A 27349-nucleotide genomic window follows, 5' to 3' on the forward strand; every position below is an offset into this window, starting at 1 on the left:
CTGGTTCAATAAAAATACAGTTTATAAAGGGGTATGCTGTTTTGATAGCCCCTGGTTCAATAAAAATACAGTTTATAAAGGGGTATGCTGTTTTGATAGCCCCTGGTTCAATAAAAATACAGTTTATAAAGGGGTATGCTGTTTTGATAACCCCTGGTTCAATAAAAATACAGTTTATAAAGGGGTATGCTGTTTTGATAGCCCCTGGTTCAATAAAAATACAGTTTATAAAGGGGTATGCTGTTTTGATAGCCCCTGGTTCAATAAAAATACAGTTTATAAAGGGGTATGCTGTTTTGATAGCCCCTGGTTCAATAAAAATATACAATTTATAAAGGGGTATGCTGTTTTGATAGCCCCTGGTTCAATAAAAATACAGTATATAAAGGGGTATGCTGTTCTGATAGCCCCTGGTTCAATAAAAATACAGTTTATAAAGGGGTATGCTGTTTTGATAGCCCCTGGTTCAATAAAAATACAGTTTATAAAGGGGTATGCTGTTTTGATAACCCCTGGTTCAATAAAAATACAGTTTATAAAGGGGTATGCTGTTTTGATAGCCCCTGGTTCAATAAAAATACAGTTTATAAAGGGGTATGCTGTTTTGATAGCCCCTGGTTCAATAAAAATATACAATTTATAAAGGGGTATGCTGTTTTGATAGCCCCTGGTTCAATAAAAATACAGTTTATAAAGGGGTATGCTGTTCTGATTGCCCCTGGTTCAATAATAAAAATACAGTTTATAAAGGGGTATGCTGTTTTGATAACCCCTGGTTCAATAAAAATACAGTTTATAAAGGGGTATGCTGTTTTGATAGCCCCTGGTTCAATAAAAATACAGTTTATAAAGGGGTATGCTGTTTTGATAGCCCCTGGTTCAATAAAAATACAGTTTATAAAGGGGTATGCTGTTTTGATAGCCCCTGGTTCAATAAAAATATACAATTTATAAAGGGGTATGCTGTTTTGATAGCCCCTGGTTCAATAAAAATACAGTTTATAAAGGGGTATGCTGTTTTGATAACCCCTGGTTCAATAAAAATACAGTTTATAAAGGGGTATGCTGTTTTGATAGCCCCTGGTTCAATAAAAATATACAATTTATAAAGGGGTATGCTGTTTTGATAGCCCCTGGTTCAATAAAAATATACAATTTATAAAGGGGTATGCTGTTTTGATAGCCCCTGTTTTTATAGGTCTTGCTTCATAGAAAATGAAGTGTTGGAGTATCTTTTTTTGTTAGTTTTCACACTTACCATCATACCCCTTCATAACCTATTTCTGTGTATCTTACTAAAAGAAAATAAATTATAAAAACATTCTTTGTTTATAGACAGATTGAAAAATATTTTAATACAAATTTAAACATACAATATGTTTATCAACAATATGTACAACATAGTTTGAGGCAAACATTATGCATTTAACACACAATTTTTACACTTGAAATGCTCTGAGGCAAGGGTTGCAGGGGTACACTCCTTGTGCGTCCATCTTGAGCATATGTCACACTGCACCTTTAAAGACACAATTTTAAAAAATTCACTTTAGAATTGCAATATATAATCAATGAAGCATTGAAGAATTGTTACAAACTTTTTCAACTATACCAGCAGTAAGAAGAAATACATTTCTTCTTACTGCTACAAGAGCCTTAAATAGCCATAGTTAAGAGTATTGTAATGTAAATTTTTTCAAGGATGCCTGTATTTCCTGCTTTAGTGAAAGCAGTTAGGAATGTCAGATTGCTGATTACTGACTACTCCAGAAGAGTGGACTGTCCCAAAAGGCACCATGACATCTTACAAGGCCATACCAGTCCTGAGAACATTTTATCTAATGTTCATATGGGCTGGATTGGGGGGCGGATATGAGTGGGGGAGAAGAGTCATACAAAATGCTTTGCGTTCTGCTCTGCTTGTTAACAAGCTGCAATAAATTAATAAAAAGACCAAAGGATTTTGTTGCCATCCCTTATGAAGAAAATGTCACAACACTATACTAAAATGCTTGCAGGTAAGCAAAAAGAGGACACAGCATCGTTGAACCAAACCAGGAGATGCTGCTGCTCCATTTGCCTTCGCCTCCCACTTGTCTGTCCCGAGAAGTCAGGTGAAGAGGCAGCTGGAGAGACTGAACCGGTGTTGTGCCGAATTTCGACCCCCACCAAATTATTACCCCCTAGTATTGGTAGGTTTAGGATTAGATGTGGGGGAGGGGTTAGGATTAGGAGTGGGGTTAGGATTAGGCAATCACCATTCCTTTTCACTCTGTACACCTCAGACTTCCAGTTTAAGTCAGAGACCTGTCATCTGCAGAAATACTCAGACGACTCTGCAATTGTCGGTGTATCAGAATTGATTTACATCAGATAAAGACAAAAAGCTGAGTGGATGGATAGTGAAAGTTGCCAGTTTGTCAGTATATAACCTATTGTCTTATTACCATCTCTGTGAAATCCTCCTCAGCATCAAACTGCAACATGTTGCAGGAAACACAGAGATCTTCCACACCATCTTAAATGAAAAACAAAAATAGTGCAACACAAGCAATGTTAATTTAAAGACATTTGCTGCAAGACTTTAGCCAATTTATCCTGAATATAGTCTCTTGTCAAAGGACAAGTCAGACATGGATTATTAATGGATACCTTTGCATTCCAGAAGAGTGGCTGCAATTTTGACTCTTGCGGCTGAGACCTCCTCTGTGTCTGTTTGAGCAACGCAGACACTTCTGCCTTGGAGAATGAGCTCTGCAAACTACAAAGAGTCAGTGTAGGTGTAAAGTAACATACATTCACCTTAATTACATATATCAATAATATCCATACCATACCATCAAAATTAAGACTCCACAACTAGAGCCGTCCTGCTGCAGATTGTGTTTTGCAGTTTGGATCGTCCACGGGCCTTCACTGACATTTCTTGTCTTCCAAAAATTTCTGTTATTGTACAAGTCATTAGTTCAGAAACATATTCAAATACAAAAGTCTACAAACACAGTAAGAAAGGCTTGTTTTACATCACCTCCAATTCCGAAGCATTTTTCTCTGGTACATATTTTCATTACCGAGGGGGTCTAACACAAGGAGGGATTTTTCATCCATTTTGACAATCTGTTAAAATGTATTAGTTAAACCTAAAACAATCCCTAAAGATTTTATAGACACCAAAAACTACCAATAAAGTTTGTGGTAAATACAGAATCAAGAAAAGTACCACTAAAATCCAGTGACCTCCAACGTTTACAGGACAAATCCAAGTTGAGGCTGTGGGTAACTTCATCTAAAAATAGAAGAGAGCACTTAAAATCCAAAGTTCCAACATGCATGTGTATAAGGTTACATAGTCTGTAATAAAACCATATAACCTTTTGAACAACTCTAAAAAGGCCACGATGAAAGACAGAGGACCCAAGTACAGCGTTCAAACAATGCACAGGTATCTGTAACAGTATTGGTCTGTTAAAATCCAGTACTTCTAACAACAGAATGAAAACACAGAAATTATCATTTATTACCTTGGCTAATTTCATAATGCAGTGCAGGTATGCATCAATGATCTGTGTAAACAAAGAAAGTTGTTAGTAATTTAATTTGATACAGCACTGAAACATTAAACTTGTATATCACATGGATGTACTTTCACCTCATCTGAAAGCCAGCCATGTCCCGATAGTGTTGTAAAAGAGGTATCATACATTTTGTATGGTCCCACGACCGCTTCCACTTGTCCTGTATCTTTAGAAGACCAAAGTTTTTCGACTGCAACACAGAACATTTCAAATTATTCTTGTTAATATTTAGATGAAAAACTGTACCATTAACATTTTCAACAAAGAACACATGCAACCATGACCAGGAACGGGTCATGGGAGAAACATGCAACTTGATGACCAACCGGTCTAAACCAACGACCAACAGGTCGGAACTAACTTATGAGTTTCTATTGCACCTTGCTCTTGAGCACTACTCCAGACAGGTACCAGAGAACTGGCTTGAGCTGGGACCTGAGACCTGGCTTGGGCTGGGACCTGAGAGCTGGTTGGGGCTGGGACCTGAGAGCTGGCTTGGGGCTGGGACCTGAGAGCTGGCTTGGGGCTGGGACCTGAGAGCTGGCTTGGGGCTGGGACCTGAGAGCTGGCTTGGGGCTGGGACCTGAGAGCTGGCTTGGGGCTGGGACCTGAGAGCTGGCTTGGGGCTGGGACCTGAGAGCTGGCTTGGGGCTGGGACCTGAGAGCTGGCTTGGGGCTGGGACCTGAGAGCTGGCTTGGGGCTGGGACCTGAGAGCTGGCTTGGGGCTGGGACCTGAGAGCTGGCTTGGGGCTGGGACCTGAGAGCTGGCTTGGGGCTGGGACCTGAGAGCTGGCTTGGGGCTGGGACCTGAGAGCTGGCTTGGGGCTGGGACCTGAGAGCTGGCTTGGGGCTGGGACCTGAGAGCTGGCTTGGGGCTGGGACCTGAGAGCTGGCTTGGGGCTGGGACCTGAGAGCTGGCTTGGGGCTGGGACCTGAGAGCTGGCTTGGGGCTGGGACCTGAGAGCTGGCTTGGGGCTGGGACCTGAGAGCTGGCTTGGGGCTGGGACCTGAGAGCTGGCTTGGGGCTGGGACCTGAGAGCTGGCTTGGGGCTGGGACCTGAGAGCTGGCTTGGGGCTGGGACCTGAGAGCTGGCTTGGGGCTGGGACCTGAGAGCTGGCTTGGGGCTGGGACCTGAGAGCTGGCTTGGGGCTGGGACCTGAGAGCTGGCTTGGGGCTGGGACCTGAGAGCTGGCTTGGGGCTGGGACCTGAGAGCTGGCTTGGGGCTGGGACCTGAGAGCTGGCTTGGGGCTGGGACCTGAGAGCTGGCTTGGGGCTGGGACCTGAGAGCTGGTTGGGGCTGGGACCTGAGAGCTGGCACTACTTTTTTTATAAGGTTTCAGGTGACTGATGTTATATTTTGTTTTAAGACAGACACCCTGTGGTGTTAGTAAAGTTGTTGTCTTTCCTGAAATCTCCTTAATTGTGTAGGTTCCAGTGTAGTCTGCTTCCATTCTCCCTCCTTTCCTGCTTCTCTTTCTCATGTTCAGTAAGAGTACTTCATCTCCCTCTTTAAACTCCACATTTCTGTACTTTTTCTGAACTCTTTTTGCAAATGCCTGTCATTTTTTTTTGTGACCGTGCAATATTCTCCTGGACCTATTCTCTTGTGCTCTCTTGCATTCTCTGACTGTCCCTGAGAAAATCACTGCAGTCTTCAGGGAGTATTATTGTTGAAAGCTACAACAAAATAGATAATGACTTGTACATTTCATAGTATAGACTTTTACACTAAATTAATCTACAATAAAATATTAAAAATGTTTCCAATAAAGCTGAGCTTCATGGGCAATATATCTGCATTTATATATTACTACTGCATCTAATGGATATATGTGGAATCTGGGAGTTACAGGAAAAGATATTGTGGTTGGGGTAGCCCGAATCTGTATCTGTATGCATGAGACTGTCTGAATACTGGCCGAATTCACACTTTTGTAGTAAAATGAGAAACATTATGCAGAAGTATAATTTGCTGTTATTTGTGTTTGTCAGAGCCTGCAGTTACTGTGTGCAGTTGCTTTGTGATGCGCTGCTCGCTAGCGGGCGTATCGTGACGAGCTGGACGCGCTGCGAGAAAAGACCGTTAAAATCGATTCTCTATTTTCGTTTTCAAAACTTGTGTTGGTTGGTCCGATCGATTGTGCAATCGATTTTCGAACATAAAGTGACAGCCCTACTGGTTTAAGCTAAGCCTATCTTTTAAAATGTTTGGTCACTTGATGCTTGGCACTAACAGAAAGCCATTTTTAAGAAAAAGACCTACCGGCAGTTCAACAGGCACTTCTGATAGAAATCTAGCTTCTCGCCCATACATTAAAAGAAATGGTGAGAATTTTGTTGTGGTGTGTATTTTGGATCTCAGCAAAAAAAGACTTGCATCTAGGTACTGGTCCCAGTCATCCTGCTGATCATTAACAAGTTTTTTAAGTGCCTTAGAAAAATAATTTTTAGAATTATTTCTAAATGAATGTATTTCAAGACAGAAACTACCAACTTTCAATACACTCTGGTAATAATGATCAGAAGAGCTACCAAATAAACAAAACCCTTACCGTTTGATGTTATCATTGGTTTTCTCATCAAGCCCATTTGTTTGGGGATGGTAAGCAGCCGTAACACTCCTATCAATAGAGACATTATTTTCATTTGGTTTATAGTACGTCTGTCAAATATTTCAATCAATAAATCTTTATTTGTTGAGCACCAAATCACAAATGACATCATCAGAACAAAATGCATAAAGTGAAGCTTACTTGATTGACAAACTCCCGTCCTTGGTCTGACAGTATGCGCTTAGGGCAGCCATGTCTATAAATGACTGTACAAAGGTTTTTGGCTACTTCCAATGCAGACTTTGTCTTTTGAGGAAAGGCCTCCACCCACTTGGAAAAATAGTCAGTGACTGTCAATATATACTGATACCCAGTAGATGTTTTTTGGAGTGGACCAGTGAGATCAATGCCAATGAGCTCCCAAACAGCAGATACCTATTAGTGATTTGAATGCATAATAGATTAAATAACATAATGATTAGCATTGTTAAAATCTAGTCGATTACAAAAGATGGTGACCTTGATGCATTCCAGAGTTTTAACTGCATTCAGGGGTGGTCCCACCCGCTGACATTGGTCGCATTCAGATATCTTGAAAAAAAAAAAAAAGCTCAATTACAAACAGCAAGTTTCACATAGCTATTAATATGTAGACATAGACGTATAAAAATACAAATGTTGGCATATGGATGAACAGATAAACTACATACCCATTTGTCAATGTCCACTGTCAAGCCATACCAGTAGAACCGTGAACACATGGCAGTTCGTGTTTTTAAGGTTCCTGTATGTCCTCCAATAGGTGAGGCATGAAATTCTTTAAATAAATTCATAGCCTCCTCCTTTGTCTTTATGACTCTTCTGTGACTGCCAAAGAGTAGTTCTCCATCTTTAAGGAATATTGACATAACCAATAATAAATACAAAATATGAACACGTCATATTCCTGTCAGTATTATAGACGTATTTTGATGGTAAATACTGACCGTGAATCCTGAATTTTGAGGAGTATTTCCTTAGGCTTTGCTTCTGCCCTTTATTTAGCTCTGCAGGGTATGAACCCTTTAAAAGGTAATTGAAAATTTCCTCCCACTTATTTTCCATGGTTAAACTACAGTTAGCAGAAAAATAAGCATTAAACATTTAAAAGCAAAACATTAGTCGATGTGTTTAATCTCGGTCAGATGGCGCCAAACGCTAGAACCTCGAGTTAACACAAGATTTAACGTTTTAACACGACATTACGACTCCACTTGCTAAAAATAATATATTGAAAACGTCTGTCAACAATTCTTGTGATTGTAGAAGGCAACAATTAGGTAATGTGTATATAATACGCAATATAATACACCAACACTTACCGCTTGTAATCTTAGGTATGCTGAAATGATGTTTTAAATTTAACGCATGCGCAATTCTACAAATTTCACTGCTGCGCATGCGCATTAACCGAAGGTATCCCACCCATTCTGATGGGTATGATGTTTTGTCAGAACACCTGTTTCACGCTGTTGCAGTCAGTTCATCTCAATGTTTGTGATCAGCTGAGCGGTTTTAAAGTAGCAGGAAGCAAAAATCTCTTTAAAAATAATGTTGAAAAGACGTCCGTCTAAAGAAAGAAGAATTTTAACTCCTTGAGTGCGTATCTGCGACCTTCCACGATTTTTTAAACATGCACTAGACGGGAGTCTTTGACCGTTACGCCGCATCTCGCTTTTTTTCAGCGTCTCGCGCAGGGGCGCCGCGTTGTCAGTGTCAAGGTACGTACACACTGCCAGCGACATCGCGCGCGACAGCGACTCAATACCATTCATTTTCAATGCGAGCACAGCGACTTCCGGCGATACGAGCTGTCGCGACCGTTGGCGCTAGATGTGGGCGTGTCCAGCGACGCGACAAAGTTGAGAAAAGTTCAACTTCGGAGCGACTAACGGAAGCGACAGCCAATAGGAGAGACGACGGGAGAGCTCACGTGATCCTTCTCTTTCTCTCAGCTCCTGCAGTAACGGAAAGATGGATGAAAGGCTAATTCTTGCTGTTAGAAATGTTCCAGTGCTCTATGATATGTCTCTTCCCACGTACAAGGACATTTTAAAGAAAAATACTGCGTGGAAAGGTGTATCTGAGATCGCGGGGATTTTATGGACCCATACAGACCGACATTTGCATTTTCGCCGCAGATAAACAGCCGCTCTGGCAAACAGCACGCCTTGTTTCTCATTCATCTTTGATATAAAGCATTTTATGTACTGATTCCATTTATATTTAGTCTTTTCCCTACAAAATGTTTGTTTTTAGTGGCAAGAAAAGAGATTCGCTGTCAACAGCAATGGAATGACATCCGTGAATGTCATTTATAAACGTTACTAGGCAACCAGTAGTGAGAACACCCACTAGCGACTTCACCGCCAGCCACTGGCGACTTGCAGCGACAAAGTCGCTGGCAGTGTGTACGCAGCTTAAGGTTGACACGCTGTGTCTGATTGAAAAGTTATATTCGTTCATAGCCTCCTCCTTTGTCTTTATGACTCTTCTGTGACTGCCAAAGAGTAGTTCTCCATCTTTAAGGAATATTGACATAACCAATAATAAATACAAAATATGAACACGTTATATTCGTTGCGCTGCATCTGTTTTTGCTAACGCAAGAACGCCCCCATACATCATTGCAAGGGTAAGCGCGATGCGACTAAATTAAAACGCCTCAGTGTACACAGCATCGCGATGTGCTCCCTTTTCAGACTCAGGATACGATCATCACAGCAGGTGACTGGCAAGCTGTCACCATTTTCAGCATCATCTGTGAAAGCTTTGATAATGGAGATGTCCGTGGAATAATTTTTTAACATTTATTTTCAGTTAATTCAAGGGCTAGAGCACCCATAAATGAAAAGTCTCTCTCTCATTAGTCACCCTCTGAAAGTATTGCATCGCCTCTTTTTTGTGTGTTCGCCTGTAGATGGCAGTAACTCCCTATTTTTAGCCTTTATTTTACTTCTGAGGATTGTAAGCACTATTTAATGGATTACTTTTTATTGGATAGGTTATTCTGTATTTTTATAAACGTTACAATGCTGTAAAATTGAGAAGGAACATAGGTTATCATTTCCATATACTTTGCCGCAGTCACCATAGAAATAAAATGAGCGAGTGGAATGGCATTCAGAATGAAAAAAGCAATAAAAATGGGCGAAACCCAATAAGTGAGCCAGAAGACTCTGATTGGTCAGGTACGACGGGTCTAAATAATTATTTCCCCGTGTTATTTATTTACTGTGTGTATTCAAATCAAAAAGTTTATTCTTATTATTATTGTGATTATTCGGATGTATATTATTGTGCAGGTCATTACTGAAAATAGGCTAAAACAGCCCGTTATCACGTGGCAGCTGATACTTTTCTCCGCGCTTGTTAAGATGGACCAATCACAGTTGTTTGTAATTACTCCAAATTACTTTTGAAAGCGTAATTTCAAAGCGATTGCCCCAGCAGATTTATATTTGTATTTTAGGTACCAATCCATGTAATTAGTAGACTTTAAACGGATATATATTTTAGCGGATAAATGTATCCAGTAAGATAAAACAACGTCCTGAAATTAAAATGCGGCTCAATGGGGGATTCTGCTTTCGAGCCTCTGTTCGCCCCCTAGAGGAATATCATTGTTTTGTCTCTTTAGAAATAGTTACGCATGATCCAGTAGCACTTTGGGACCATTGCACACTCCCAAACGCTGCACAGTCACTTACAGCTTTATATACCGTATGATATCTGAACAGGAACTCACTGCAAGGACAGTTATAACCGGACTTGGAGTGTTGCATTGTAGTTAAAGGTACAATCGCTTTACACTTCATATAAGGCAACAAAGTTTGTATTTTAATATTGCATAATTGTTTGGACAGGTTTCATGAAGCTTATTAGTTTGCAACAACAGTAGCTGTATGCTATATTTAACCCTAACCATATACACATAATTGGTGGAAGAGTATGTTACTTTGATTTCTCCTTCAGGTTTCACTTCTCGCGTGCTTGCAAAATCACATGACATTTCATCTAAATTTTTAATTTCTGGTATAGTTCTACTTGGACAGATTATGAATTGATTATTATTCTGCATTTTATCAAAGGTTTTTGCTTTAGAATTTGTTGTAATGTGATGCATGATGCACTGAGATATAGTCTTGGTCTGTCTTTAGTTTTCAGATTAGTGGTTTATTAATATGGTTTCGTCAATGGACAATTCTTAAAATTTTATACATTTGGTCCCATCATTGTTTAATATATAGTTGAAGTTTGTTTGATCTGGATGGAGCCTATTTGTGCGACGGGAGTTGCTGCCCGTTTGAGGAGCGAATGGGACCGGAATGATGGAGCTGGCCAGAACCATATGGCCCTGAAATTCTTGGGCCAAGATTTTGAATCCTTGCGTGCCCACTGCCTTCAGAGTGGATGTCTGTTTGAAGATGAAACATTCCCAGCCCAGCTGTCTTCTTTAGGATTTAAGGAGCTCGGTCCAGGCTCTGCTAAAACGAAAGGTGTTTGCTGGATGAGGCCCACGGTGAGATCACAGACACATAAATAAATGACTGAAAGTCTGTAGTGGGTTAATCTATAAACGGTCAGGGTATATTCTGGCAAACCGTTTGCCAATCACGTATTAATAATACCTGTTTGCGTGAACTTTAATTTTGAAATGTTTTAACTGGTGCCCCGCCTCTTACTTCTCACCCCTCTTTATGCCGTTCTATGGTGTCGTGCTGGGAAAACGGGAAGGAACATCGTGCTTTGCGAGTTACCCATCGCTGGTGGTAAATGGCGTGTGCCACATTTTGCTTTGCCGATTGCTAGACGTGATTGGCAAACGGTTTGCCAGAATATACCCTGACCCTAAACCCTACCTACCAAGATCAAAAACCTAAAATGTATCAATTTAAAATAAATGTATAAAGTAATGTCCTTGCTCACATACTTTTGCATCATCTTTTGCGTCTCCTTGTCTCTTTTACTTGCAAGATGCTATGACACACTGAAACTGAATTGATTATCATCTGGTTATTATGTATCAATAAGCAGAGATGTTCCCTATGCCCCGTCTAACTCATAGGTACTCCTGTGTACCCCAGGAGTTCTGCTCTGACCCGCACTTTATCATAGATGGGGCCACACGCACAGACATCTGCCAAGGAGCTTTAGGTAAAACAAGCATGAAAAGTCTGAAACAGAAAGAAAATAAGAAATAGGTAAGACAAGCATGCACTATATCAGACACAAAAAAAACCCTCAATGAAATGCATGTTTTGCCAACAGGATGACTCATAAGATTGTGCAAGTGTCTTTGCTATGATAACTTTGGTTATTATAGCAATGTACAAGGATACTAGATAAAAGTTGATTACATGGTTATAGGGACAGTTAGCCCAAAAATTACAATTCTATGGTATTCGTTTTTTCCAAAAACTGTATGACTTTTTTTTTCTATCTATGGAACACTAAAGGATATGTAAGGGAGAATGACATCACCATTGACTTTCATTGCATCTTTTTTATTATTTTTTTCAGACAATTTAAGTAAATAGTGACTGAAGCTATCATTCTGCCTAACATCCCCTTTAAAGGGTTAGTTCAACAAAAAATGAAAATGCTCTTATAATTTATACACCCTCATGCCATCCAAGATGTGAATGACTTTCTTTCATCTGCAGAACACATGCTTTTTAGAATAATTTCTCTGCTCTTTTGGTCCATACAATGTAAGTGAATGGTTGCCAAAAATGGGAAGCTCCAAAATCCACATAAGTGCACATAAAAGTACTCCAGACCACACTGGTGGTTAAATCCATATCTTCAGACACAATATGGTAGGTGTGGGTGAGAAACAGTTCAATATTTACATTCTCCTTCTTCTGTTTTTGATGATTTACATTATTTGTGCATTTCGTTACCTACTGGGCAGGGGGGAGAATTTATAATAAAAAATTTATAGAAAATGTATCTGTTTCTCACCCACACCTACCATAATGTGTCTGAAGACATGGATTTAACCACTGGAGTCATATGGATTACTTTTATGCTCCCTTTATGTGTATTTTAGAACTTGAAAACTTAGGCACCCATTCAATTGCATTGGACCTACAGAGCTGAAATATTCTGCTGAAAATCTTAATTTGTGTTCTGCAGAAGAAAGAAAGTCATACAGATTTGGGATGCTCGGAGGGTGAGTAAATCATGAGATAATTTTCATTTTTGGGTGAACTATCCCTTTAAAATTCCACGGAAAAAAAGAAAGCAATACAGAACAACAAATGGATGAGTAAATTAATACATAAATTTCATTTTGGGGTGAGCTTTCCCTTTAAAGCAGTAATGATGCTTGATACAGTAACTTGATTTATATAATTTGTCTCCTGTCTTCTACATGTTTTTGTTTAAAATGCTGATTTTAGGTGATTGTTGGCTGCTGGCAGCCATAGCTTGCCTTACGCTAAATGAACCTTTGCTGCATCGGGTGGTGCCTCACGGCCAGAGTTTCCATCAGCAATATGCTGGAATCTTTCACTTCCAGGTACTGTACACTATAAACTTCAGAGCTTTAGAAATTTCATTTTACTTTAGATGAAAAACAATTTATGTTCATGACTTTGCCCATCCTATTATGCTTAATGCAGTGAACTTTAAAGGTTTTTACTGGGTCAAACAAAAACTGTACTGAGCTTACGCAAAGCAGAATGGATTTACAAATATAATGACAATAAGTTTTTTTTTTGGGAATCTTTCCAACCTAATTTAACACCTGACAATTATCTATAAAAATCTTTGTTTTGTTTGTCTTTATTTAGATAAAGGCAATCCTCTGCCCTCAAGCACACTAGAATGTGTCTGAAAATGACATAAATTTAGAACCCATTGGCTAATGTTCTGCCACACCCCCTGATCCTAAAAATCTGCAAACTTCCTTCCAGACAAGCGTGTAAACTGATCTGCTCCAACTTCCATTCGATTCTCTATAGCTCAGCAGATCTACATTAAGCCACTGTCCCTAAACGTCAACCTACCCTGTCTGCTGCAATGCCTATTTATACATGCCTCATCAAGAAAATGGAATGGTCAGACCTACATCCCCTTTGCCAAATTCCCCTCCTGTTCACCAGCCAGTAGCCATTTAGGCTCAGTCATTTAGATAATGTGTATAAAGCTCAGAGCATTAGTGCTACAGAGGTTCATAGAATACAACCAGCATATTTAGAATACTGATGTTTACATAATGTAAAATGCAGGGTAGGGGGAAAATCAAAACAGGCAAGGGGAAGTACGAGATCAAACACAGACCGAAAGGATAATCCACAAACTCTAGAAACTGAATGGAAAATCCACATAAGTGTTGACGAAAGGAACTGAAATAAACAAATATGTAACAGACAAAATATAAAGGGAGGAATGTCAGAAGGGCAAATAATGAGAACATGTGAAACTGATTAATCAATAATGAGGCAAACAAGGGGGTGTGGTCCAGAAACGAGACCAAGTACATGGTAACAAGAAATAAACAAAAGCCATGTGCTAGCCAGGAAAACAAAAACAGGTGACAGGGTTTGTCTGAATAAAAACTTGACCAGAGATTCGGGAGCCTGACACTACCCCCTCTCCACGTGACAACTTCCAACCTGAACAAACAAAAACAGAAGAGAAAAGGGTAGTCCAACAAAAGAAAACAGACACAAGTCCAAAAGTGGAGGGGAGATACAGTCCAGGGCGGAACCGGTGGGACAAACCAGGGCGGGGCTAGCCAGAGGGAGGCCAGTGGAGCAGGAGGGCATTGCAAAGACCAGGGTGGAGCTGGTAGTTGCAACCAAAGGAGGGAGGGTGAGGGGAACCAGGACAGTGGCTCCAGGAAGGGGGTGGGGCCAGGGGGTGGCTTCAGGAAGGGAGCGGGGTCCAGAGGCTTCAGGAAGGGATGAGGTCAGGTAGCTTCTCAATAGAAGAGAGGTCAGGGACAGCCGCTGGGCAGAGGTCAAACTGGGCAGCGGCCAATGCAGGCTGGATAGACTGGTCGGCATTCGCTGGGGACTGTAAATGCTGAGCTGCGACTGTTGGGAACTGGACGGGCTGAGCGGTGGCCGCTAGGATGTGATCCGGCTGAGCAGTGACCACTGGGGAGTGAACAGACTGAATGGTGGGGTTAGACTAGGTGGCTGCCACAGGACGAGGGTCAGATTGGGCAGTGGTCACTGGCAAGGGGTTAATGATTTCCTTAACCAGGAGTTGATGTGACATGGAAACGGCCTCCGTGGCCAGGAGCACTGGCAATAGCGATGACGCCTCTGTGGCCGCGAGCGCTGGCAGTGGCAGGGTAAGCAGCCGTCACCTGCCGGTCAGCAGCCAACTCCTGGTGATCAGAAGCGGGCCCCTCTGCCTCCTGGCGGTCGGGAGCTGGCCCCTCCACCTCCAAGGGAGCTGGAGCAGACAGAATGGGACTTTTGTCAGTTTAAGTGTTGGTGTTATTACCACATTTTGCCTATGTGGGGCAGTATAGCAGCCTTAGCGAGAGTGAATAGCAAAAATACTGTATGATACTCTGTTCTGGTTTTAAAGGCAGGTTTAAAAGACCTTATTTCCGTAGAAACTAATAATGTATGAGTTCAAGGAAATAAAGAGCCCCTCAGTGCAATCTTTTAGTTGTCATCTTGTAATTGCAATTATTAAGACATGATGTGAGCCCAGCATTTCATCAACAACAAAAGTTCTGTCTTGTGTTTTCTATTGGATTTTCTAGTTCTGGCAGTTCGGGGACTGGGTGGATGTGGTGATTGACGACAGGCTGCCTGTCAGAGATGGAAAGCTCCTGTTTGTCCATTCTGCTGAGGGAGCAGAGTTCTGGAGCGCTCTGGTAGAGAAGGCTTATGCAAAGTAAGAGGATGGAGAAGATGATGATCTAAGCTCCAGTCATACACTTTCACAAGTTGTCTTCAGATCAAAAGAAGTTTTGCCTGCATAAAAAGTACATTGTTATAGTATGTATGTGACAGGTTGAATGGCTGCTATGAGGCTCTCTCTGGGGGCTGCACATCTGAAGGGTTTGAGGACTTCACCGGTGGCGTGACGGAGATGTATGAGCTGAAAAAAGCTCCACCCAACCTCTTCAGCATCATCAAAAGGGCTGTGGAGAGAGGCTCCCTCATGGGCTGCTCTATAGATGTTAGTGCTCGGGCACAGTATGCACTAGGGATGGGCGGTATTAAATCTATTCTAATATGTATGAGTTAATCTATATCACAGTAACAGTAATGATCTAAATCACAATATAGTTACTTTTTTAGGATATGTTTATATTTTTGGATAATATAATATTTAGCTAAATCTCTACCTCACACACAACATAATGCCCAGGCCTAGTATACATCAAAATATTCACATGTTTAGACATAATAGGAAATGTTATATAAATTATTTATCTACAGTTGGATTCTGTTTTACCTCTCAGATTACAAGTTTCTTTGACATGGAGGCAGTCACCTTTAAAAAACTGGTGAAAGGCCATGCCTACTCCATTACTGGAGTCGAGGAGGTGAGTGCAGTTTGATTGAGGACCAATTACACAACCAATTATAAATGAATCATTATTGGCAGATGTAAATCTGTTGGTCAGGTGGAGTACAGAGGAAACCTCACAAAGCTGGTGCACATCAGAAACCCCTGGGGAGAGGTGGAGTGGACGGGAGCCTGGAGTGATGAGTGAGAACGATTGGATTGGGAGGAGTGGGGGGCTATTCCAATAATAATAAATTGAATGCTGACAGGATTCCTAACACTGTATGCCCCATTTAGTGCAAGAGAGTGGCGTGAAATCGACCCGTCGGTCAGGTCCCGGCTGCACAGTTGCAGAGAGGATGGAGAATTCTGGTACATTTCTCTAACAGTATTCTTGTTGTAATAATGTGATCTGTTCCTCACTTAGCTTCTAAATAGTTGGGAAATCAAATAGAAATATTTAGAGCAATAGTGAGAGGTTCCTTGCTGCGGACTGTAGCACGATGACGTTGAGGATCTAATCCTCTGCTTAGCAGATTTTGGTGATGTAGTGGATGTTTTGTTTTTTATTTGTTACACTGAGTACATTATTACTTAGTATTAAGTATTACACTGAGACATTTGTTTAAAGAGCCCATATTATGCCCATTTACAGGTTCATAATTTTATTTTGGGGGTCTACTAGAATAGGTTTACATGCTTTAATGTTCAAAAAAATGTCTCAATATTTTTCTCATACTGTACATTGCTGGAGCACCTCTTTTCACCCTCTGTCTGAAATGATCTGTTTTAGCTCCTGTCTCTTTAAAGCCCCCCTTTTCGAAAAGCGCAGTCTGCTCTGATTGGTCAGCTGGCCCAGTCTGTTGTGATTGGTCAACCACTTAGAGCATGTGTTGGAAATGTAACGCACCTTACCACAGCCGAATTAGCCCTTAGGTGTACATTATGCAAATGTTTTACATAGTAACATAGCTAAGTCACAGAAGTAATGGCTGTACTGCTAACCAGTCTTTCAGGCAGTTCAGGAGCAGTGTTTTCTGTGGGAGAGCCTAACTCCCTTTGATGTGGACTTTGTGCTTTGTAACTTTGGAGACCTTTTATAGCTTATATATATGTAGACGGTGAGGTGGTTACCAGTAGAGGGCGTGGCCTGTTAGGCAATGAGAAGGTTTTTAAGCAGGCACCGAAAGGAGACATTGAGATGGGGTCCGCTTTTATGCATTGAAGCGTGCTGTCCGATAGCGCTTCATTGTTTGCTTTTGCATGGACATGATTTGGGTGAGCAGATTCAAACATTGTGGGTGGTCTGGTTGGCCATTGGTCACGCCCAATCTCATTTAATCTTGGCAGTTAAATATGGAGATAGCTGTGTTTCAGGTTTAAGTTGATCGCTGTTCTTCTTGTGTTTTTTGTGTGTTTCATTTCCTCGCTGGCCCGTCCTTGTATGTGCGCGCTGTATGCCTCCAGCGCTGGTATCTTTAATGGTTGTTGTAAACGGGAATGGCTCGTGGGGCGTTTGATGTTTTTGTTTGTTTGTTAGTCTATACCTTCCCAGCCTCATGTCAGCCAACCTCCATACTCTCGATGCTTCGAAACACGTGAACTTTTCATTTGTATGGGGTTTATGTTTGCTCTGGAATTCATTTGGTTTGGAGTAGGTTTTCTGGTAAACCGGTTATATATTTGATGTGATTTTTGATTTTGTTTCTTTAATTTGCATGATTCTGCATGAAGAAGCTTGGGTTTTGTTGATGTTTATGGAGTGTTGGTTGGCTATTAATATTTGAGTGGGAATGAGTTTTTGTTGTATGTTAGTTCATTACATGTGCTTAGCTTTTAAAAATGGTCATAACCATGGTTTTTGTAACATCTTGTTTTTCCTCTTCACCCACAGAAAAAAAAATAAGTTAAGAAATATACTCATACTACTCACTATAATGTGCTCCTCATTTTAACATCTCCTTCACTGTACATTCTGTAAAATACACATGCCATGGGGTTAATTATTTGTATTTTAACACATGTAGTGACCAAACATATTTGGAAGTACACAAAAGTGAAATTAAAGTGAATTTGGAGTATTATATATACTATATTAATCACTGTTAAGTATGCTACAGTAATAAAACAAAACATACCCATGCGCATTAAAACATCCACTATGTCACTAAAATCCACCATGTAAGGGATAAGTTCCACTACGTCAGGGCTATTCAATTACAAATTCAGTTGGGCCAGATTTTCAAACCAAGAAGGTTAACTGGGCCAGTTATTTCAGTGGCGAAGCAGGTCGTAATGAAAATGTTTTAAAACTAACACAAACAAATTTGTTGAAAAACATGTAAGGTTTATTCATCGTTTCTCTTTTAACTTTGGTCAGTTTGCACAGCAAAATGTGCATTAAAACAATGAAAGAGCTAACTGAACAGAATCTGAGGTAGCCCCTTCTTTTTCCACTTACAAATGAAAAAATAAAAATGACCTAGGCACCTCTTGCCTACGCCTACCTAGGCTACATATCTGACCTATCTGATCACAAAGTGCTAAAAACAAAATAGTGCACAGTAGTAGGCTATTCACATTAGCAATAACATTACGTTTCCTTTTGAAACAAAATAAACATCTTGATCACATTTGACCCAGGAACATCTTAAAGTGCATAAAATAAAAAGTGCACGGTATTCACAACTATAACTAACACATGTAAATAAGGTTTACTACTGCACATATTGCGGGAACATATAAAATCAACACATTTGTGATTAGGTATGCCTTTGCTACTCATCCCACATTATATTGATGTAGGCTACAGTTAACCTGCTGACTTAGTGGGAGAAGTGACATTTTTGTTTTGAACGAGAGCAGTGACTTTAGGCTCGTAAGTTGTCAATGCAATCCGAAGGCATTGGTGGAGAGTACGGTCAGTCAGGGAACAACGAGAGTTACTTTTTATGGAGTTCATGTGTGAAAAACTTGACTCACATGTGTATGTTGATCCAAACATACTGAGCATGACGATCGCTACTTTCTTAATGTTAGGGAACTGATGTACGTTGACATCAGTCCAAAACACTGCAGGTCCGTTAGTACGAAGCTCCTGTGCCATGGTAACAGATGATTGCATGTCAGCAAGTTCAAGTTCAAATTGTCCCTCGAACCACTTGCTTTGCTCTGGCGGATAAGTCCCCTTCTATTGCAACCGTGAACGGGTCTCTGACAAAAACGGCCACCTCTGTGGGCAGAACAAGTCCATCCAATCGACCAGCAAAGTTATTTTTCAACCTCGCAATGAAATCTGTCATCACATCCGTGATTTGTGCGGGGGATGAGATGCGCTTGCGGAGTGTCGGAAAATGCAGCATTCGGCCTGTGCTCAAATCAGTTGCAAAAAGGTCCAGTTTAACTTGGAATGCGCGCATCTGTTCCAAGGTCAATGACAGTTTTGTCTCTGCCTTGTAGTGCCAAATTTAGATCATTCAGGTGTTTGAATACGTCGCTCAGAAAGCAAACATCGGCCATGAAGTTGTCATCCAGTATGCGACTCAAGTGCGCTTCTGCCTTCTTTTGCTTGCTGCTGCGGAGGAAAGTTACGATCTCCTCGCTGAGACCACAGAAACGTTCCAGTGCTTTGCCTTTGGACAGCCACCTCACGTCATTATGGTCGTAAGATGCAATCAAACTCTGCACTTTTGCAGCCCTCTCTTGAGATCCCTCGTGGAAATTGGTGCGGAAAGTCTGGTGTTTCTCAACGTGGTGCCTCCGCACATTGTAATCTTTAAGTACTGCAACGCACTCATTACAAATTAAACACATCGGTTTCGCGTTTGGATGTGGCGGTAAAATAAACAAGTATTTTTCAGTCCAAGCAGAGTTAAACTGACGGTTTTCATTGGCAATTTTACGTTTCAGTGTTGAGAAAGACATATTGAAAATAATCTAGGCTACTACCAGCACGCTCTGTATTGTTTGCGTGTTACGGGCAACGTGGTCTGTACTACTTTATGAATTTATGTGGGGGGTGCGTTTTTGGCGGGACCACGGGCTGGGCCATTTGGAGGCTGTTATCGGGCCGCATGTGGCCCGCGGGCCGCCAATTGAATAGCCCTGCACTACGTCATCGCGCTACAGTCTGCAGCGAGTACTTGCAAATTTATGGCACCAATATGACCGTTAAAGGAATATTCTTGTAAAACCATAAACTATATTTGTGACATGTTGTCAGTTAGCAAAGAAATAAATATATCCTTCAATTGATAAGTGCCTCACTGTAACCCAGATCTTTGCTTTTTTTAAGATAGAAGAGAGGGACAATTCAAAATAAATTTTTGTGGTAGCCTAATCAACATTTTGCCACAAATGCTGTCGATTGAGCTTAACTTGAGATTAACATATTGAAACTGGAATATTCCTATATAATAGTTCATGTTTACAATGGTGTAATGGGACCTTATTCTAAAGTGTTACCAAGTATTGGGTAAGTAACTTAAAAAGTAATCCATTACAGATCACTAATTACTTACCTGAAAATTGCAATCAGATTACTTTACTGATTATTTAATTGAAAAATTATCACATTAATAATTACTTTACTTTTTGTTGCATTTATAATAATGCCTATATGCCTCTCAGCTGTCACAAAAACACAAACAGACATACATATGAACATAATTGATGTTTTAAATGAATTGTTCATAAATATTTAGAAATATGTGTAACCCAACTTTTTGAAAGTTAATTTGAAAGTCAGTAACTGTAAGTTCAAATGTAATGCTGTGCACAATTTTTGAATGCAAGTAATTACATTACAGTAACTAATATCTTTGTAATCGGATTACACCCAACACTGGTGTTAACATTGTCATTTACCTGGAATATTCTTTTAATATATGTCAATATTTAAAGGGATTATGCTCTGTGATAAATGCCTGCTTTCTCACAATCACACAGGATGTCATTCAGTGACTTCATGCGTGAGTTCAGCAGGCTGGAGATCTGCAACCTGACAGCGGATGCACTACAGAGCAGCGAGGCGAAGAAGTGGAACACAGCACTGTACCCTGGTGAATGGAGAAGAGGCAGCACTGCTGGTGGCTGCAGGAACTACCCAGGTATGTTTTGTTTGACCAAAAGTCTTTAGGATACTTCTTAGGAGACATGAGAGGCTAAGCTCTCATGTTAAACTCTGCCTCTCTACACAGCAACATTTTGGATCAATCCCCAATTTAAAATAGCTTTGAAGGAACCAGATACTGAGAGTCAAGATGGCTGCACTTTCCTTGTGGCACTGATGCAGAAAAATCGCCGTATGTTGCGTCGTGAGGGCAAAGACATGGAAACGATTGGATATGCCATCTATGAGGTAGGAAATAATTTGGTGTGGTCCCAAGTAATATTACGGCATTGAAGAAAAATCAAACTAAGAAATTCATTAATTAGATTTCAGATGCTTTTTACAAGTCTAGAATGTAAAGGCCATCCCAGAAGGCTACAGTAATTTGCCACTGATTTCCTCAGAGATTTCTAAATATTACTTGAAAAGACTTTTATGTTTTGTTGTACAACATAAATTACACAAAGAGTTGCTATGGCCTACAATAGTTGTCTGATGAAACTGTTTATGTGCTTGACAAAAGAGGTGTCATTAAACGGACAACCATTGTAGTCTTTATTCAGTATATGACCTTGTTAACAACATGCCATTTTAAAGAACACAACAGTTTCAAAATTCACACTTAAGGAATGACTGTGTGATTTATATTGTAGAACAACAAGGAAAAGTCTCTTAAGTAATGTTAACCACAGACCTTACTTATACATGAAAATCCACTATTCTAAAACCCCATTAGAACTTCCAGAGGACACCTATGGCTCCAAAATGCAAATGATCTTTCAGGACTACATAGATTAGAACTATTTTAGAAAATAGTTGCACATTTATTATTCATTATGAATGTTTTCTGAATCGTTTTGAATCTTCCCATCTACCTACAGTAAATGTTATTTCTGAATCTTGCAGGTCCCTGAAGAGGTATGAGATGTGATTCCAGATTAATGAAACTCATCAGTTATTGTTAAACCTCAGTAAATCGATTGTTTTCTGTCAGGTTAGTGCCTTAAACTGATCTGTAGATTGATTTAGTTCAGAGTGTGTAACACTGACAGATCCTGCACATTTTGCATATGCTCATGCCATACATAGTGTGTTTTGTGATACAATATGAATCTTCCTCCCTGTCAGTACCTGGGTCGGGTGGGTGTGCACCTGAAGCGTGATTTTTTTCTCAACCACACATCCAGTGCCCGCTCCGAGCTCTTCATCAACCTGCGGGAGGTAAGCTCACGTTTCTGCTTGCCTGCTGGGGAATATATCATCGTCCCCTCCACCTTTGAGCCCCAGAAAGAAGGAGACTTTGTGCTGAGGGTCTTCTCAGAAAAGGCTGCTGACTCCCAGTGAGTGAGCATTTGCGAGTAAATGTTACACCATATAATGTTTAACAGAGTATTGTATACATTCATATGGTTAGAAATAAATAATATGTGAAAATATCAGCCATGTTTTATCAAAGGTACAAAGTCTGACACCACACTGAACTGGGTTTCAAATCAGATATTTAAATTTGTATTTAAACCTGTAACTAAAAAGGATGTTGTAGGATTTAGAAAATGTTAAACCAAAGAAATGTTCTGACAAAATGAATACAATTTTTTAAGATTCTGCACTATTTTTAGGTCACAAATTGAATAAGTAATTTTGTGACATTACCGGGGTAAGAAAGCTCAGCAAACAAAGCTTAAGGGGTGACATGTTGGTTTGGGTACACGTGTGAATACGCTGTTGTCCGCGCTCTTAGAGCGGTTCATGTTAGAGGTCAACCGGGTTTTTTAGTCAGTTTTTCAATTAGGACTTTGAGTTTGTTTTTTTTGAAAAAATATACAGTTTTTCCGAACTTTTTCGCCAATTTGCTCTTGTTCACATATGTGGAAACGAATGTGTTCACACCGAATGTGTTTTTGCATTTGTCTGCTCTTCCATTGTTTTTCTTTGTAAAAACGCATTGGACTAATGTCCATACATGCTGCACCACGTCTCGTTATTTCTTCAGTGTCTCACTCAAGACCAGCACTTTTTCGACTCTGTGTCAAGTTAAAAAGATAATCTGGTCTCAAAAACGCACGTCGAGACACTTGTGCTCTGTTTCATTCGTTGTGCTGCATCTAGATTGTTTTTAGCACAGGTGTCACAAAGATTCTGAACCAGTTCAGGCTGCAAAGAGATGACTGTTACAACGTTTAACTAGATTGTTCTGCACCAAGCAAAGTGATAAACAAGCACTTGATAAACGGTTGTTTTTTTTTTTCTCCCGGTCTAGTGTGCTGAGGTTCCGTCGTGCCTTGTATGTTTACTGTGACAATACTGACACGAATGTTGCTTATGATGCTTACATAAAATACAGCCTTTTGCAACATGTTGAACAATACACTGCAGCCTCCTGGTGAAAAAAGTAAATAAGACAGGAATATATTAGTATTGTATACAACAAATCCTCAAAGTTATAATAATAATACTGTATCATATTATAATTACTAACTGGGCAACAATAAATAATTGTTGAGTTATAATAATAAATGACAACTGAATTCCAAAATGTTAGTGATTGAAGTAGTAGGTTTTGCACAGGTTTTGTAAAAATATATGTAGGTTATTATTGTTTTTTTTACTGTATTGTGGAAAAACTGGATTATCTTTAACTAGATTTTTTTTTTCATTAAACATTTAGAATTTACTTGCTACAATGGCTGATAGGAAGAATGTAAAATTATTATTTAAAATCAATTTTATGTAATTTGTTAAGCAAAATAATTCTAAATTGGGGCCTCAGAAATCATAAACAAGCCCATGTATGTATACATTGCATAAGAACTGAGTTTTTGTGTAACATGTACAGAATTAATGACTTATTAAAAATTTATTATAAAAAAAAGTTATTCTAAAGTGTTACCAAAAATAAAGGAGGAACGGAGAAAAAATTAAGCTGTATTGCAATTTGTTTTTTCACTATAGGGAGTTAGATGAGGAACTTTCTGCAGACTTGCCAGAGGAGGTGAGTGTTTTTATTTATTTATTTTTATAAAAAAAAAGCCTACACAAATGTATCCTGTGAAGTTTTGTTTCTGAATGGCTGTTTCCGTTGCAGCCTGTGCTCCAAGAAAGGGACATTGATGAGGGCTTCAAGGCACTCTTTGCAAAACTGGCAGGGCCGGTAAGAAGTGGGAGGAAGTTAATGAGTTACTGTAATACCTAACAGCCTTAGATTGACTCTCACTCTGGCCTACAGGAAATGGAAATCAATGTGTCCAAACTCCAGATGATTCTAAACCGGGTTGTTGGCAAACGTGAGTGTGCTTATGGAGGCCATAAAGCAGATTTCACATTGGTACCAGCTTACAGTGATGTAACATAATAATGCACCTTTAGCCAATTTTAATGCAGAACTTGTAGTGGATTATTAGCATTAATTAAATGAATATTCCTTCGATAAATACATCACAAGCTTGACTGACATTGGTGGCAAGCTGCTGTTTACCACAATATATAACTTTGACTAGTCCCTCAGCTTGTAAAAACAAAGGAAAAACATATCTATAATAATGCACTTAGAATAGAAGCTGATGGGGCATGTGTACCAAAGGGTATAAAAGTAGAATTTTTAAGTTTACATGGTCATGACTCCAGCTGAAAGAGTACTTTAAATTTGCACAATTTTCTGTGGTAAATGACAGCATGCCTCATACTATATTTTGTCAATAGACTATGTTATATTTAACCTGCAATATTTATTTTAAATGAGCCAAATAAAGTTTAGAATAAGCTTTATAATGTGCTTCTTACAGATAAAGATATAAAGACAGACGGTTTTGGCAAAGAGGCCTGTCGAGGGATGATAAATCTTATGGATGTATCCTTTAAAGGTTCAATAATCAAGCATGTTCAACATAATTATTTCTCAGTATTTTCTGTCTTGGTCAAGCCTTGACTTGCCATAAAGTCAACTGGTGTTGGGAAGCTGGGACTAATAGACTTCCATGTGCTCTGGGAGAAGATCAAACGATATCTTGTCAGTGGATACATTTTATGCATGCTCTATGGTGTATGTATATAGCGAGAAATAGATATCGATGTTGAAGCTTTCTATTTAATATACCTCTAGGCTGTGTTTAGGGAGTTTGACTTGGACAAGTCTGGCACAATGAGTTCTTATGAAATGCGCTTGGCACTAGAATCAGCAGGTAATCTCCACATACAGCACACTTTAAGGTACACAACATTAATAATCGGTGAATGATTTTTTTTTTAATGAAGACATTAATGTATTGCATCAACCTTTAAGGCTTCAAGTTGACCAACAACCTTTTCCAGCTAATAATCCTACGTTATGCAAAGCCAGACCTGAACGTTGACTTCGACAACTTTGTGGCCTGTCTGATCCGACTGGAGACTATGTTCAGTGAGTGTACCAAGAAGAAAATACACTCTTTCACTTTTACATTTTTCAGTCCTATTACGGTACACTGTCAACTAAAATCCAATGTTGCAAATGTTACAATCTACAGTGTTAAGTTGATTGTGCTTTAGACAAACACTTTGAGTTGAAACTCTGAAAAGTCATAATAACGTACAGAACTTACAGTGTAATTACTGTAATCTGTACAATTTCAGTGGTGCATTAACAAAATAAATATTTTATAAAGGAGCTAGATTTGTTTAGAGGTCATTTAAAGAAAGTATTTTAAATTAAAACAATCTTTTTTATTCCTAACAGAAACATTTAAAACAATGGACACCGACAAAGATGGAGTGGTTTTCTTTAGCTTCACCCAGGTTGGTCTTACTCTTCAAGGAATACTCTGGGTTCAATACAAGTTTAGCTCAAACTACAGCATTTGTGGCATAATAATGATTTCCACAAAAAGTATTTCAACTCATCCCTCATTTTCTTTATAAAAAATAAATAAAAAGAAATCGAGATTACAGTGAATCACTTACAATGGAAGTGAAGGTGGCAAATTTTGGAGGGGTTTCAAGGCTGAAGCATTAATCTGTTAAAACTTGTGTATTATTTGAGCTGTAATGTTTACATTTTTACAGTCATTTTAGGGTATGTTGACATTACATTGTCATGGCAACGAAGTTGTAAAATTGGCTATAACTTTACACTTAAGAGGTTTGTAAGTGATTTTTATAACACTAAAATCATGTTTACATGCATATTGTAAATGTCTTGTGGCTATACATGGAAAAAGTGAATATTTAAATGTTCAAAAATTGGCCATTGTACGAACCTCACTGGAACCCAGAAAAGGAGGGGCAAGTTAAAATATATTTTTGCGGTAATCAATATTATGCCATTCTTTTGATTGAGTTTAATATGTATTGAACCCAGAAGATTCCTTTAACTGGTCATTAGTAATGAGAAAATGAACTAACATATGCTTTCCATATGCTTTCCTTCCTGTTGCCAAGTATTGTATGTTTACAACATCTTCTCTCCCTTATTGCTCTTGTTTTCTCCCTCTCTTCTTATAGTGGATCACCCTCACTATGTTTACTTAGATGGAAATCCCTTCTCTTCTTTGCTTGCTTTGTTCCTAAGCTAATTTACTAAGTGACTCCTGTCACCTAGGTAGTATTTATGCAGTGGGTGCGTAAGGGCAGGCATTATAGCCCTCATACTATCAGGTATAAAGCATGATATGCAATAAATACTTGAAATTGCTGAGCATGTTTTTGTCCCTTAGTGAATTGGTCGCACTTTTAACTTAATATTTTGAGGGCAGGAAATGTAAGCATACATGAATTACCCAATAATCCCAGAAAAGGCACTGAACCTCATTTCATTGCTTTCTCTTGTTTGAAAGGAAGAAACTGCCATAAAGTTTGCATGCATGCAAGCAAGCAGCAGTTAGGCCAAACTTAATATATCTGAGCCAAATAAATTTTTACTTGTAGTATCAATGTAGTTGATTTGTCAGTGTAGAAAGTGTTAAAGGGATAGTTCAAGTGAAAATGGACATTCTGTTGTCGTTTACTCACCAACAGGGCTGGACTGGTAATCTAGCACACTGGGCATTTTCCCAGTTGGCCGACACACGATCGGGGTGGACTGGCCATCGTGAGAACCGAGTGGGCAGGTGGGTCACCGCGAAACATGGGACACGATAAGCTAAAATGTGCTGCCGCGTTATGTGAAACGGACCACAAAACGGCGCCGAACAGCTTTTGGGCCAGTTACTATGTAAAATCCCAGACCGATTTCTCTTCCCAGTCCAGCCTTGCTCACCAATGTTATTACTCACCCAACTCTTATAACTTTATTTCTTCTGTGGAGCACAAAATATGTTAGGCAGAAGCCTCAGTAACCATTTGCGTTCATTGCATCTTTTTTACATACAATGAAAGTGTATTGAGACTAAGGTGAACTATCCCTTTAAAGGGGTCATGACATGAGTAATCAGATTTCTTTGATCCTTTGATCTTTTGATATACAAACGGTCATTGTACTATAAAAACATAACTGCAAGTTTCAGAACTCAAAACTTCCTCCTCATTGAAAAAAAAAAAAAAAGCATTTGTTAAAACCAAGCTGCCAAAACAACTTTCTCTACTTCCTCCACATCGTTATGTCACACTCT

General features: G+C 39.5%; 2 protein-coding genes across 9 annotated transcripts; one reads left to right on the forward strand and one right to left on the reverse strand.

The window, feature by feature from the left end:
* Positions 1-1340: 1340 nt before the first annotated feature.
* Positions 1341-8535, reverse strand: LOC127624640 (uncharacterized). Of its 8 annotated transcripts, XM_052099449.1 has the most exons (14): positions 7492-8535; positions 7117-7241; positions 6841-7019; positions 6650-6721; positions 6332-6565; positions 6131-6199; positions 3650-3765; positions 3522-3563; positions 3221-3286; positions 3029-3117; positions 2838-2943; positions 2653-2761; positions 2448-2518; positions 1341-1519 (listed from the first exon to the last, which is right to left on the reverse strand). In XM_052099449.1, exons 6-14 carry the CDS (start codon positions 6165-6167, stop codon positions 1418-1420), a joined length of 738 nt encoding a protein of 245 aa, XP_051955409.1. In that variant the 5' UTR covers positions 6168-6199; positions 6332-6565; positions 6650-6721; positions 6841-7019; positions 7117-7241; positions 7492-8535; the 3' UTR covers positions 1341-1417. The 8 variants fall into 8 exon arrangements, 1 of the variants encoding a protein (XP_051955409.1); XR_007968208.1 differs by lacking the exons at positions 1341-1519; positions 2448-2518; positions 6131-6199; ... (3 more) ...; positions 7117-7241; positions 7492-8535 and adding an exon at positions 4883-5450 and having other exon boundaries at positions 2719-2761; positions 2838-3563; positions 3650-4658; XR_007968207.1 differs by lacking the exons at positions 1341-1519; positions 2448-2518; positions 6131-6199; ... (3 more) ...; positions 7117-7241; positions 7492-8535 and adding an exon at positions 4883-5450 and having other exon boundaries at positions 2719-2761; positions 2838-3563; positions 3650-4708.
* Positions 8536-9827: 1292 nt separating this feature from the next.
* si:dkeyp-50d11.2 (calpain-1 catalytic subunit) lies at positions 9828-27295 on the forward strand. Its single transcript, XM_052100114.1, has 22 exons — positions 9828-9965; positions 10420-10691; positions 11257-11326; positions 12577-12695; positions 14904-15037; positions 15157-15325; positions 15612-15695; positions 15777-15862; positions 15956-16030; positions 20606-20766; positions 20857-21017; positions 21675-21686; positions 21897-22108; positions 23721-23760; positions 23854-23919; positions 23995-24052; positions 24551-24615; positions 24706-24774; positions 24868-24946; positions 25048-25164; positions 25480-25538; positions 26244-27295. Exons 2-22 carry the CDS (start codon positions 10440-10442, stop codon positions 26268-26270), a joined length of 2115 nt encoding a protein of 704 aa, XP_051956074.1. The 5' UTR covers positions 9828-9965; positions 10420-10439; the 3' UTR covers positions 26271-27295.
* The last annotated feature ends 54 nt before the right edge of the window (positions 27296-27349 follow it).

The sequence above is a fragment of the Xyrauchen texanus genome, chromosome 31 (assembly GCF_025860055.1).
Source record: "Xyrauchen texanus isolate HMW12.3.18 chromosome 31, RBS_HiC_50CHRs, whole genome shotgun sequence".
NCBI lineage: Eukaryota > Metazoa > Chordata > Actinopteri > Cypriniformes > Catostomidae > Xyrauchen > Xyrauchen texanus.